General features: G+C 38.3%; 1 protein-coding gene across 2 annotated transcripts; it reads left to right on the top strand.

Moving 5' to 3' along the window:
- Positions 1–3653: 3653 nt before the first annotated feature.
- On the top strand, positions 3654–13271 carry MOSPD1 (motile sperm domain containing 1). 2 transcript variants are annotated; one of them, XM_026848682.1, is made up of 5 exons: positions 3654–3942; positions 4126–4201; positions 7428–7657; positions 9574–9735; positions 10312–12117. In XM_026848682.1, exons 1-5 carry the CDS (start codon positions 3789–3791, stop codon positions 10389–10391), a joined length of 702 nt encoding a protein of 233 aa, XP_026704483.1. In that variant the 5' UTR covers positions 3654–3788; the 3' UTR covers positions 10392–12117. The 2 variants fall into 2 exon arrangements, with proteins under 2 accessions (XP_026704483.1, XP_026704482.1); XM_026848681.1 differs by lacking the exon at positions 10312–12117 and adding an exon at positions 12128–13271 and having other exon boundaries at positions 3657–3942.
- Positions 13272–13584: the final 313 nt, after the last annotated feature.

The following is a 13584-nucleotide window of genomic DNA, read 5'->3' as shown; positions in this document are numbered from 1 at the left end:
GGGGTATATAGTGTAGAAAGGCTTGTTGTATAGATTTAGAGGGTAAATAGTGAGATATAACAAGAATAGATTACACTGTGATTAAACAGTTTTTAAAAGGAGAATGTAGATACTAAGACTGTAAAGAGGTTATCTGCTGTATAAAGTGTTTGTCAGATGACATTCTGTGGAGTTATTTGCAGCTGTTAGAAGAAAAAAAAAACTAAAAAACCCCAAACCAACAAATGCACATGGAAGCCATGGTGATGGGGTTGTTGGAAGTTAAAATGGGAACAAAAAACTTCCTCACTTGATTTATTTTTTCAGCAGATACTTGTTAAGTAAAAACAAATCATAATCGGTGTTATTTCTGAGCCTAGGGAGAAGTTACGTTTCACTGGGTGTTTTTCCTCTGTCGAGTTAAATTTATGAAGAAACAGAATTCAAAGGAAACGCTGGCAGATCTGTGCTATTGTGACACCAGCAGTATATATTTAGTAACTTCAGGGAGGAAAGATCCTTATTGTGCTAAAAAAAATATCAGTGACAATTGTTTGTCTGGTTTTCAAAGAGCATTGGAAAGCAAGCTGGCGTTGTTCAGGTGTTAGGCTTTGGCCGGCGTCCTGTAAGGAGCATTGGGTTTGATAGATGCCTGCACCTGCGGGCAGTTTCATTGATGGTACTGAGAGAAGCCCATCTGCGTGCTGTAAAACACAGAATTGAGACCACAGATCTCGGTTTTGTGCAGATTTGTTTGTGCTTATCTCTATGTTCTGCAAGTAATCACGGTGATTACTGACTAGAAAATTTAGGGATGGTGAGGATCTGCTGCGCCGCAGTGCACAGTGTAGAAGAGCGGCAGCTGCCTCTCTTTTGAACGAAGTGGCTGGGGAGCTGCAGGCAGCCAGCACGCAGCCTTATTCTGAACGTGAGTGCTGCCTTAGGGTTAATCTGGGCAGAGAACTTCTGATGTTGCAGACTTTCTCTGTTAAAAGCCTTTGCAATTTCTTATTGATGAGTGCTGTATGAAAGATACGCTGTTATTAATACCAAACAGTCAAATCTCCCCAGCACGTGTATAGTTTATAATGCAGTGTTTGGGAAAAAGTGCTGTTAGGGATGTCACTTGGTGAGATATACCAGCAAGGTGACTTATAATGCAAAATGATTGTCTCAAAAGGGATTGATGCTGGTTGCTTGCTTAGAAATCCGGAAATTTATATTCTGAATGACACTGCTGTGTCAGCAAACGTGGCTACTATAGGCCTGGGTTTGCCAGATTTTACTTTTGCCAGTTTGAGCGGTAACTTCTTACCCAGCCAAATTAAATAAGGAAGCAGTAACGGGATATACTTTTTAAAGATTGGTGGCTTTCCGCCTTCCAAGTTGTGGAATCCTGGGAGGTTTGCACACTGTGTTCTCAATGGATGCCTGAGAAAAATGAGCCTGTTAATAGGTTTAGTGATCCATACCTCCACTGATGTTGTGACTTGTGGGGTTTTGGACACCTAAACAATTGCTGCAGGCTGAGCTGAAGAAACTGAAGTTATGATATGATGCCAGGATTCAGAGTGAAACACGGGCCGTGTTTAAATAAAAAACGAAAGCATCAAAATGATATTATTACAAATTATATTTTTAAAAGGTTACTAAATATAGTCACTTAAAAATATTTAGCAGTGGTTTGCTATTGGTTGTATGGTAGTTTAAAACATTTAGTAGGAAAAAACCCATTTTGTTAATGTCAAAGATGGCCTATGTTTCTGTTATGCATTCAGAAAAATAGGCATCTCTTAGTATAGATACATATGAGAACAAAGATTCTCCCATAGCTTACTGCATACTGCATCAAGCTAACTCTTGTAAAAAAAAAAAAATTTCTTCTGACTGTGAGAAGTTTCTAAAGAGTTGTTTTGTATTCCTACAAGCGGGCAGTTTTTCCACATTAGCTCTTCATATAGTCTTAATATATTTGAATGGAACAATGAATCTCCCTGCAATAGTACATAAAGTTGTTCAAGAAATAATGCTCACACTTGCTGCACAAAGTGAATCCAGAGTTTGTTAATTCTTCTGAAACAAAAGGGATTCACCAAAATTCTAAGAAGTACTCGGAACCCAAATTGCCACTTACAGAGCTATTTCTTTTCCTAGACTCTTCTTAATAAGGTAGCAGAACATCAACTTGGAACACTATCATTGGGGATTTGTTTTCAGAATATTATTAGTAGCATTTCAGTGAAGTGGAAACAAACCTGTGCTCTGAAAAGAAACTGGATCTTGGGGAAGGACGTTCCACTAAGAGCCATGAATTTAAATTCTACAGGGAAGATTTGCTATTTAAAAAAAAAAAAAAAAAAAAAAAAAAAAAAAGCTTAGTTTGTGAATAACAGTCAGGACTTGTAAATCTGAAGTTTTGATAGAGATACTCTAGTAAACACCTAAGCTTGTGTTGTGTTTCAAGGATTAAATGTATCTGGTGCTTGGAAATGTGAACATCATGATGTTTAGAATGCAAAAAATAAGCATTTGGTTTTGATTGTGCATAATTCTAGGGCTATTCGCTGCTAGGAAGTTCAGAAACGAAATGTCTTAAGGTGCAACCAAATCACTTTATTAGACCAGAGAACAGCTGAAATGGACCTTGTTTTATAAAGCTTCATGGGAGGTGGAAATGACAACTAATGAGTCAGTAGGAACTTTCTGTTCTTTTAATATTTCCTACTATAAAGTTAAGCCTCAAAGGACACCTTCAGTTTGATAATTAACCTGTAGGAGCTACAGTAAAATGTGATGTTCTTGAGGGGAAAATAGATGTAGCTGTTTTGCTCTGTTCTGTCTGTAGTGTGTAAAGTCAATGGTATGTGTGCTGAGGAGTCTGGCCTTAATTTTATTTTATGAATTACATTTGGGATTGTTGCTTGGTCGGGTCATGGGTTCTGGTTTTAGTTCTGGAATGTCTCTCAAAATAAAACTGTGGGGATGGCAGAGGGAGAATTATGACTGCTATACTTTGGCTAGAGACTGTGGGGGTAGAGAACCTGTCTTATTTTTTAATGAAATAATAAATCCCAAATCTGTTTGGTGTTATTCATCCCGGTTATTTTTCAGTTGGTTGCCTGTAACTACCATGCAATTGTTTAAACTCAACTCTTGTTACAAGATGTGAAGGTGTTCCCCATTCTTTAGTTCTGAATCTCTGGGATTTGACATACCTTAGGGCCTGTGTGAGCAGATACCTAAGTTATTACACCTCATCCGGGAAGGTCACCACTGCAGAAGGATTCCTGCCTAAATGGTGACTACTGCTGCCTTAGATCTTTGTGTTTCCTCATTTCTGCTCTGTTTTTCTCTCAAGTGTTAGTGTCCTGAGGGCAAGCATGGGATATCTTTTTGTTGGTGGTGGTTGGTTCGTGTTGCAAAGGCCCAGCATAAGCAACCCTAGTCATGGACTGGCACCCCAAAATGCTGCCATGATACAATGAAGAAGTGCTCATCCATTTATTTTATAGCAGTTTGTTAAATAGATGGAAACCTGATGCAAATATTTTTTCTATTTCCATATTTTTGAAGGAACTTAAGATAGATTCATAACCAGGCATCACGTTCTGTATTTTTACATCTTTGTTGACTGCCTCAGTTTAGTATAGACTTACGGAAATAATCTTCTCGCCTTTTCTCTTTTTTTTCCCCTTTTTTCCTTTAGAATTGCCAAAATGCTTTGGAATTCTTAAACGATTCAAAAACTGAAGTCTCTGAGGATACAAAATCATAAGAACACAAGAAGCAGCAAGGAGGATTCAGTGCCAATGCAGCAACAAAAAAGACAGCCAGAGTTAGTGGAAGGAAATCTTCCTGTTTTTGTTTTTCCTACAGAACTTATATTTTATGCAGATGACCAGTCAACATACAAGCAGGTGTTGACTCTATATAACCCCTATGAGTTTGCCTTAAAATTCAAAGGTGGGTTTCTTAGGTTAAGTTCTATTTAAGGGTTAGTTGGTGATCTTGAACAGTTCAGTTATAATTCATGTAACAAATCATACTTGTGACAAAACCAAACTCGAGTCTTAACTTATATCTGTTGATGAAGTTGGTGAGGTATTAATTGATGATTTGTTACCACTCCTGTCCTTTTTGTTGCAGTTCTTTGTACAACTCCAAATAAATATGCGGTGGTTGATGCTACTGGTGCAGTGAAGCCTCAGTGCTGTGTTGATATGTAAGTAAAAGCTGGTTGGTTGGTTTTTTTTTTGTAATGGATGACATTTAATTATCTCAATTTATTTTATTGTTTAAGAGGTTGTAATTGACAGCATGCATAGTATAAACTAAGTTGTAGAAAGATAGAGTATTTTCCTAGTCTCCTATATTCTTGTGGATGTCTGCTATTCTTTCAGTCTAGGGCACAGATATTACAATATTTGAGATATTTCCTCCTTTAATTTTAACTTTAGGCATAAATAAATTGCCAGTAAATGCATCCTGTAGTATGGTTTGTAAACCAGCAGTGAGAGTAATCTGAGCCTCCTCGGAGTACTTTTTTTATTAGAGATAGCAAGAAAAATAAGACCTCCAGGGTTAGGAGTTCTTTGTGAGAAATATTTGTTTGCAGATTGGCAAAAGAAAATGTATGCAGTACTACTGAGCATACTTTCCTGGGCTGTGTTTAATAAAGGTATTTTTGCCAGCCTTTCACCCCAACCACCTCTCCTGCTCAGATCTCTCTGTCTCCCTTCTACTTGTTTCTCCTGTTAGGTCCCAACCCAGTAGCAGAGGAAATAAGACTGGTTAAGTGACCACAATAATGTATAGGGTCCATGGGCTGCTATAATTCAAAGCAGAATTTTCCAGTTTCCACATTATTTCTGTGCTGATGTACAGGTAGAGCTAAAGAAAGTATGAAGTACCTAAAAGAGCAGACTGAACTTTCTGAATAGAAATTTTCAAACTGTAAACCACCTCAGGAATCTCTGGCTAACAAATGGCCATATACAAAAAACTCTGCTGTTGAATGATTCATCTTCTGTCAGATAAATAATACTGTGCTTGGGGAATGGCTCTTTTCTGTAGACGGTTTTTCTCAGGTGTAATTTGGAAAATTCCAAGGACTCACCAAGTAGAAGGGAAGATTAAAACATTGAACAAAAAAGTTTCAGTGGGCAGGGGCAACAATCCTAAAAACTGAACAAACCAGGTCAGAGTATAACCGGTGTATCAGTTAGCTGTTTCAGTTTTTAGCAGACATTTACACAAGCTTGATTACATTTGGTTAATCTTAAACAAATGTCTTTTATTAAATAAAGAAAAATAAGACATAGGCATGTTTCCAGGGGAATTTTTTTGTGCAGCAAAACCCCCTTCCCATTCCAATGGTTGCTGTCTAAGGGCAGTGTTTACTGCTAGGATATGAGCTGTACTATGCAAGTATGGCCATTTGCCAGATAAACAGATATTCGACAGAGCTTCCAATTATGCAATGGTCTCTAAAAAGAAACAGGAGAATGTATCTGTTTATAAGGGTCTGCAGAAAATATCTCTTTGCTTGGCAGCAGATGCATGTTCTCATAGCACAGTGTTATGTAAAGATTCTGTTTAGATTGGTAGTTAGTATACCATGGTACTAAGAGTAGAAACAAAAATTTAAAAGGAAGTGTTAAAGGAAGAAATAAAGAGTTGACTCTGCTGTTCTGATATGCTGAGAGTTGTATGAATTAGGAAAGGGGGAGGGGGGGGGGAAAGCCTTTTGTTTTAGTGAAGGCAGTTGCCCAGCCAACACTCAACTTGCTGAAAGCCTGTCATAAGCATGCTCTCTTGCCTCTGAAGTGATGTAAAACTATGTACATTTCTGTGCATTTCTGCAGCTTTCTCGCTTGGGCAAACACTTAATCTCTGTTTCCTTTTTGAATAGTCCATTCAAACTAGATACCTGTTACTGGCTCTGTGTTAATGGCTGTAAATATCTTGATGTCATATAGTTCCTTTAAAGGAAGACCGAAACACAAAAATCTGTTTCTTGCAGCATTTTAATGTATATATTATCACAAAGATAGGTTTCTTGAAGCGATTTTAAGACTGCTATCTTTCATTACTAAGGATAGAATAATTTTTTCCACTCAGGAGATGGCAACCTTCTTGAAGCCAAATCACTTATATGTATTTTTTTCAGATTAGCTATTGTTATCTTAAAAATTTGGAATAGCCTTACATAAAAAAAGTTTTCCACTTCAGAAAAATAATTAAAATCCATATTAACCCTAAGAGCTGATATGACTTCAAAACCTTAATGTTAAAGCTTTTTAACGCTAGATACATATTTTCATAATGAATCATAAGTGCACAGAGGAGGCAGTTGAGCAGAGCACTGCTCAGAGGTCTGTATTGCCTTTGATCAGTGTTATTTTAAAACTGTGCCTGTTGTAGGTCCCATGTACATTTTTTTTTTATGAAGTGCCATAAAACTAGAAGAAATGCAACAACTATCACCCTGTCTTAGTATTGAAGCCATCTTGGTCAACATTCATAACAGTAGAGCAACAGAGTGATTGCTGGACAATGAGAAGGTTTACCAAGAAAATAACTGACTCTCTCACTATAACTCAGAGGATATGTCTACACTGCAGTCTTGAGTTGTGACTGCAGCTCGTGTAGCTACACCCAGCATAGCTCTTGGTAATTAGTGAAGGATCTGCAGCATCATGCATTTCAGTGCAGGCTACAGAAGGTGCTCAGGGTAGCTGGACTGATGAGCAATGCTCTGACAGCACAGAGCTCTGCCACTGATACCATATTCACTCACTGAAAGACAGATGAGAAATGTTCATGTAGATACACAGCTGTCATTTTTACTGCACTGTTACATGCTCTTAATGGTGGGCTTTGGTTTTTGAAAATCCCTTTGCATCTAGTTGACTGTCCCATAGAGGGAATGAATTTTGCTTCTGAGAAAGGATAATTGTAAAGCTTTGAGGCTGGTTTCCTCAAAAAGCTGGACTTCTGCCATCACCTGTCCAAGTGTTTGGAAGTCCTACTTTTCTTCTCTCCTTCTCTGTCAGCTCCAGTCCCCCCCTTACTTTTTAAAATCATTGGCCAGGATTAAACAACTTCAGCAAAAGAGAGGGCATATTTCAGATAATTGATGTTTCACATAAATTGGCAGCTAGACCTCAGATTGAGGCAAAGGTGTGCTTGAGATAAAAGAATTAACTGTTCTTTTGGCCAGCCAGTTGGAGCATATATGTTTGGGAACCAGAGTGTATGTAAGGAGTGGAGAGAGAAGGCAAGATCAAATCTTCAAGAACAATGAGTGATGGAGGATCTGGACTATTGCAATGTGTCTGTGTGTGTGTCGGGGGGGGGAAGAGAGGAAACACTGGAATGTAGGATGTAATTCCACAGGAAACATGCTTCTTATTAGTTCCTCTGTTTAAAAATGTTTTCCTCTGCAGTGTGATTCGTCACAGAGATGTTCGGGCTTCTTACTACGGTGTGATAGATAAATTCCGTCTACAAGTGTGTGAGCAGAGCCAGAGGAAAGCATTAGGGAAAAAGGAGATTATTGCTACTCTACTTCCATCTGCAAAGGAACAACAACAACAACAAAAGGAAGAGGAGGAAAAACGAATAAAAGAACACCTGTCTGAAAGTGTCTTTTTTGAGCAGACTTTGTGTCAACCAGGTAGCTGAAATCTTTTATACTGTCTTCTGAATCAGTTACAAATAGCTCAAGTGACTAGAAAGACTAGACCAAAATAAATTTAAAAATCGTTTTACTTACCTGTAAGACTCTTTATCAGTGGGGGATGATAGTGCCCAAGGACCCAAACTATGGCTATTCTGCTCATGCTGTCTTGATTAATCAAGACCCTTTGCTGCCCCACGTTTGCCTGTCATCCCTTGGCGAGTACATTCTCTATTCCTCTGGTCCAGAAGTTCTGTTACAGCTAATGGGAATTTATCTACAAAAGGATGGTAGTTATTTTTTCCCTTGGGCTCTTTCAGAACATATGCCCCTTCTGAGGTTGCTCCAAGCCCTTAATCCTCCATTTCCTGATGAACAGGAAATACTGCCAGAACATCTAAAGTGCTCCTTGTTCGGCACCGTCTCCTTTGTCTGTCTCACAAGTACAGAAAAGCAGAGGTGCCTGCTGAAAACTCTTTGCATGTTTCATACGTGAGGAAATGAATCAAGTGTCTTGGGCAAAACCTGGACCAAACAGTTACATTGAAGTGGTAGATATAAAAAGTATCAAGTTTTACAAGAACTGAATCTAAACTAATTCTTGATTTAACAGTCTACCTTCTTGTTAATTTTACTGATTTATACCATAATATCCTTGTCATTGTTTTATTTTTCACCAAAAGAACAAAAATCAATTACAGAAAATAAATGAACCTGCTTGAGAGTCATCTTGTTAAAACCAAACTGTTTCACTATTTATACAGTTTGATGGCTGGTAAAAGGTCTTTTACTAAAAAACCCCTTAAGATAGGTATTAGCAGGGTAGATGGTTAAAGCAAACTTACAAGATCTCTGGGCTGACAGAACAAATTATTATTACAATAGTTGTTCTGGTACAGAGGGTTTGAACCATCCTGAACAATCTTAATACTGGTCTTAATCCAAATGCTAGTTCTCTGCTTAAAACCCTTGATTTTTACTACATTATATTGCTTGCTTACAGAAAAACAGTAACCAAAGCAACTACAGGCTTTACATATAACCTGCAGCCTAGGAGTAACAGGTCTATGGAATTAAAATAGGACACATTGCTACTCACTGAGGATAGGAAGACTTAATAAAAACGTTAGGTAATTTCCAATTGGTCTTAAGAATTTTTTAGAGGTATTCAACTAACATGTTAACAGCTCTTTTCAGAGTTTATACAACGTGCCTTTTGAGTAGGTTCCAGCTGTTAAACTGCAGCGCAACAACCAGTGTGAAGGACAGACAGTTCATCTATAGTTTGCATTTCTTTATTCTGGTGATACGGGACTGTCAGAGTGGTTCACTCCCACAGTTTTGAATTAAGAGTCAAACAGTACTAGTTTGTGGCCTGTAAACTGGTTTTGGCAGGTGCGGCCCTTGAATCCTCTAAAGAAAGAAGGGGAACTGATCTGGCCTGAGAACCTGTGCTCTTGCTGTAGCCAGATTTTGTTCTGGAGGTGTAAGCAGTTGTCTGCCTGTGCAGCTCGTTTTGGTGTTCTTTCCAAACTGGTTACTGACCGCTGAAGGAACACCTCAGGGAGTGGACTCCGGATGCATGGTGAAACCTCAAGTGTTGCTGAAACATCCAGCTGTCATGAGCGTGTATATATAGCTACCGAGCCTGGCAGACACTGTTCCTCCAGGAGGGGAGGGGCTTGGGAAGTCCTGTGAAAACAAGTACCACCATCGCAACAGGGAGCAGCCTTCTCCACTGCGAAGCGCAGAACGTCTGGAAGGGTGGCATTAAGAGTTGTTTTCCACCCCCTCCAAACGGTAAAGAAAATCCCAGGATATTGCAGCTCCAATGTATCACAAACATTTTTGCAGGATATTTCACATGAATATTGGTTAGATGTTCCTTACACTTGTACTACCTTGTTTTTCAGAAAACAGAACTGCCTCATCGGGACCTAGTTTACTAACAGTCTTCCTAGGAATAGTGTGTATTGCAGCACTAATGCTACCTACATTGGGGGAAATGGAATCCCTGGTGCCTCTCTACCTCCATTTAAGTGTGAATCAAAAGTTAGTAGCTGCTTATGTTTTAGGTGAGTATTTGGGATTTTGTAAATGTTCTGTGGTTTGGGAAAACTTCTGTGATTTAGGAAACTTCTGTGTTTGCCAGCAGCTTCAGGAAACTCGGAGACAAAACACCACATTGTATTTTGTTTTGCATCTCCACTTATACTTTAACCTGCAGCCATAGTAATATCAGGGTCAACTAGTTATTGTAAGTATTTTAGACCAGATTTTAGTTGCTATTTATTAAATACAGACCCCTACATGTTAATTTTGCCTTCACTTGAGGACTGGCCAACTACAGTCATCTGCCAACAAAACTGAGTGGGCTGGGCTGTTTCTTACATGGAAACAGTTATCCCACTGCAGAACCTGGATCACTTCTGTTAGTTTGTTTCTCTCTCCAACCCAGATGAGCTGGTCTGGAAAGCTCTGTTCACTGCCTTCTCCATTAACAGTTGAAATGTGTAGAAATAAGTTGTTGTCAACCCTTCTTAAGACCACTACTATCCACAGTTCTTCCTGATTCGTAACGTGCTCCTGAATTAGCAGGCACGGAGAAGTTGAACGTTTCATTTATGACTATTTTTCTATAACTATTTCAGATTTGAAGAACAGTCACACTAAACTCAGTTCTCCTATCCCACTACCTGACAGAAATGAGGATTTAAAGGAAACGAGCTAGGCAGCTTCAAACTGATAGCTAGAGGTGAGGTAGTGATGGGAAGAGATGCAAGTTCTTGATGAGTAACGCGCACGCTCAGTTGACTGACCGACTCACTCAAGTCAGTCTGCTGAAATGGTTTGAAAACTCACTGGTGGCTCTTTGCCTGAGCCAGTGGTGATGTGTTTTCAGATCAGGACCTTGCAGTAATCCTTGCTTTGTTTTTTTTATCTCTAATTTTGAAAATTACTCCAGTTTGTGCTGGTTCCAACTATAGTGTTAAACGATTTGACTTTGTATATTGCAACAAGTTAACCTGTTTCTAGATTTACTAGGAAGTACTTCCAGGTTTTGATTCCTTTGGCGTTCATGGAAAAATTCTTCTGTGTGCAACTCTTGCTCGTGTAGAAAGTTGATTGCCCTTGAGAAGATGAAACCACTTTCTTCCACAACAATGTACAACTGGATTGTGTAGCAGTTAATTGAAGAGGGAGGCTAATACCACACCAACTGGGCTGTATGACATTTGAGAAGTATTTGCTTTACAGAAATGAGTTAAGCCCTTTATTGCCTGAAGGTCCCTATACAAATGATTTAGGCTGTCCTTTAGCACCTTCCAGAAGCCTCTGTTCTTACTCTGCAATGATTTAGCTAATCCAAGCTAAGGCCTACAGCAGGTGTGGTAGTACTGATTGCCTAAACTAATACAGCTATTAAGAAATAGCTGAACTGTAATTCTTCTTTAATGGATAAATTGCTTATCTAATGGAAGGCATCATTACAACTCTGTTCTATCATGCTTTATCTTCAAAATCTTTACAAAGAAAGGAATCAGTGTGTAGTGGCAGGACAGTAAAATAGTCTCAGAAATGTCGTTATCCACGGTGAGATCTGTAGGTTTTAGCTAAGCCTCTGCAGTGAAGGGCTGTTATATTAACATCATCTGAGCCTGCAAGAAAGTAAGATTGTCTAAGAACTGATAAATTACTGTTATGTAAGGTTGGAATTCAAGGAGCCCTAAAGTTTTTCCATATGCCTCTTTGCCTTGTGCAATGTAACTCATGGCTAAGAACTTGAAGATTTGTATTTTTTCCCATAATCAGCACATAATTAAAGTGAACTTTTCAGTGTGTCATGAGTAGGCTCTTAGCCCCACATTTCCTGCTTTCAGCTGGTTTTAATTGTTTTTAACCTCTATCAGAGCAGTTCTTTTTTTCCCTCCTTCTTTAAAGGTCACAACAAAGAGTCTGTAGAAAGCTCCCTGTGCAGGCTGACAAGGAAGCTTAACATCTTTGTCTAAAACTAGTCTTTGATCAGTTATTCTGCACAGAGCAGAAACAAAAATGTCTTGGAGCCTTTGGCTAATCTGCCTTACTGATGATTCAGCATCTGAATTACACTGCCCATAACTAGCACCCATGAAAACTGGGGCTTGTGTGGTACTTACCTCAGTCAAAATCTCAATGTTCACATTTTCCAGTAGTGAGATCAAGAGTTGTTTGGACTACTTACAGCTGTTTTGACATTTAATTACTAGATACTACTGCACTTCAGGGTCATTTTTTCACACATTTTGACTACATCAAAATTTAGAGTAATGCTTCTAATATTTAAGTGGAGTGTATATATAAATTCATTCTGCATTTATTTTGCACGTTTACCTTCTTTTCTGGCCTGTGACAGGGTAAATTTGTTTTTATTTTAAATGTATTATTCAGTGAAACTAAAGCATTTTGTTCATAATTCTTGTCTTTCAGGTCTCATCACCATGGTTATTTTGAGAACATGAGCTATGAGATAATAGGATGTCAAACCTTACTGTATATTCACATCATGAATGTGGACTGCCTTTTACTCCCATTTGGCTCATTAAGATGCTAGCAAAACTGTTCAGTGATTTAAGATACCTTCAGAAGTGTAATATATTTTAACTATGTATAATAAATGAAAGACTCAAAGCACTTTTCAGTGCTTCTGTAACAGACAGCTATGAAATGTTCAGTGATACCTGTGAAAATAATTTGAAAAACTTTTATATCTACGCCTACTGTAAAAAATCCTTATTAAAGCAACATTTGTTATTTTTAGTCTATGTTCACATCAGTGCGTGATCACTATAAAAGCAAACTGTCTTATGTAAAATGTTCATTTGGTTTGTGGTTGTACATGCTGAGGCTGTTGCATAACACTTCTGTATACATACCAGAAGGATGAGAATCATGACTAATCAGTGAAGAAAATGACAAATTCCATCAGTGAAACTATGAAATAAACCATGAATTTTAGGTGAAGAAATAATTCTCAAATTCCTTACTTCATTACCAATATATTGTTGAGTGCTCGTTTTCTTAACTGGGGAAATAATTTCTGCAATGGCCATTTTGTATCACAATTGTAGACAATAAAAACAAGTTCTCTAATCAGATCCTTTCATTTCTTAGGGATGCATGCAATACCTCAACTAAGTGGCATTAACAGAAGTTGAACTCACACTGCACACAATACAAAATTCACCCTTTTTTCTATTTTGGAGACTAAACTAAGTATAGCAACAAAGGCATTCCTCTGCACCTTTGCCCCAAGCTAAGATGGGGGATTTCTTCAGTATCAGAAACTCCAGTTTTATATTCTAGGTTTCATGTAATGAGTATTTCCCTTCATTTGACATTTCAACTGTTGGGATATGTTAACTTTAAAAATATTTCTGCTAAAGGACCACTATTACTGCATTTGATTCATACAAATCATACACACAAAACTTTGTTTATATGTCTATAATACGCTCTGATGTTTTTCATACACATTTTGGAAATTAAATCCTCTTTCCCCCTGCATGTTATGGCTCACTTTTCTGCTTATGCATGGAAGTACAAAGCAACCATGCAGATAACAGTATTGCTTTAAAAAAAAAAAAGAGGGAAAGGTTGGATTTAAGTTGTTAATCATTGTGCATTTTATCTTATATATAATACAAGGGAGCCTTTAAAGGGCAATAAAATGTTACTTCAGTTTGATTCTCAGAAGAACTGAGATTGTGTCATCTATCAGCATCAGATGATACATAGGAGTCAAACATTAACGTTCATGGAAAAAAAAAAGTGTTCCTAACTGGTTTGAGGACGCTGTGTTCCGGGGCCCGTGCTGCAGCCACAGTGCTGGTCTCCAGGCACCCAGATGGCCCTTGTGTCGCGGCGCTTCGCTGCCGCCGCGCAGC

Source organism: Athene cunicularia, assembly GCF_003259725.1.
Source record: "Athene cunicularia isolate RWA chromosome 4 unlocalized genomic scaffold, athCun1 chr4_part3, whole genome shotgun sequence".
In the NCBI taxonomy this organism is placed as follows: Eukaryota; Metazoa; Chordata; class Aves; order Strigiformes; family Strigidae; genus Athene; species Athene cunicularia.
This window is presented reverse-complemented; position numbering and strand designations above follow the sequence as displayed.

Bases quoted from the DNA above. Each gene is read 5' to 3' on its own strand.
- MOSPD1 (XM_026848682.1), top strand. From the start codon at position 3,789: ATGCAGCAACAAAAAAGACAGCCAGAGTTAGTGGAAGGAAATCTTCCT. The intron at 7,658-9,573 runs GTAGCTGAAATC...CTTGTTTTTCAG, and splicing joins GCAGACTTTGTGTCAACCAG to AAAACAGAACTGCCTCATCG. The intron at 9,736-10,311 runs GTGAGTATTTGG...TAACTATTTCAG, and splicing joins AGTAGCTGCTTATGTTTTAG to ATTTGAAGAACAGTCACACT.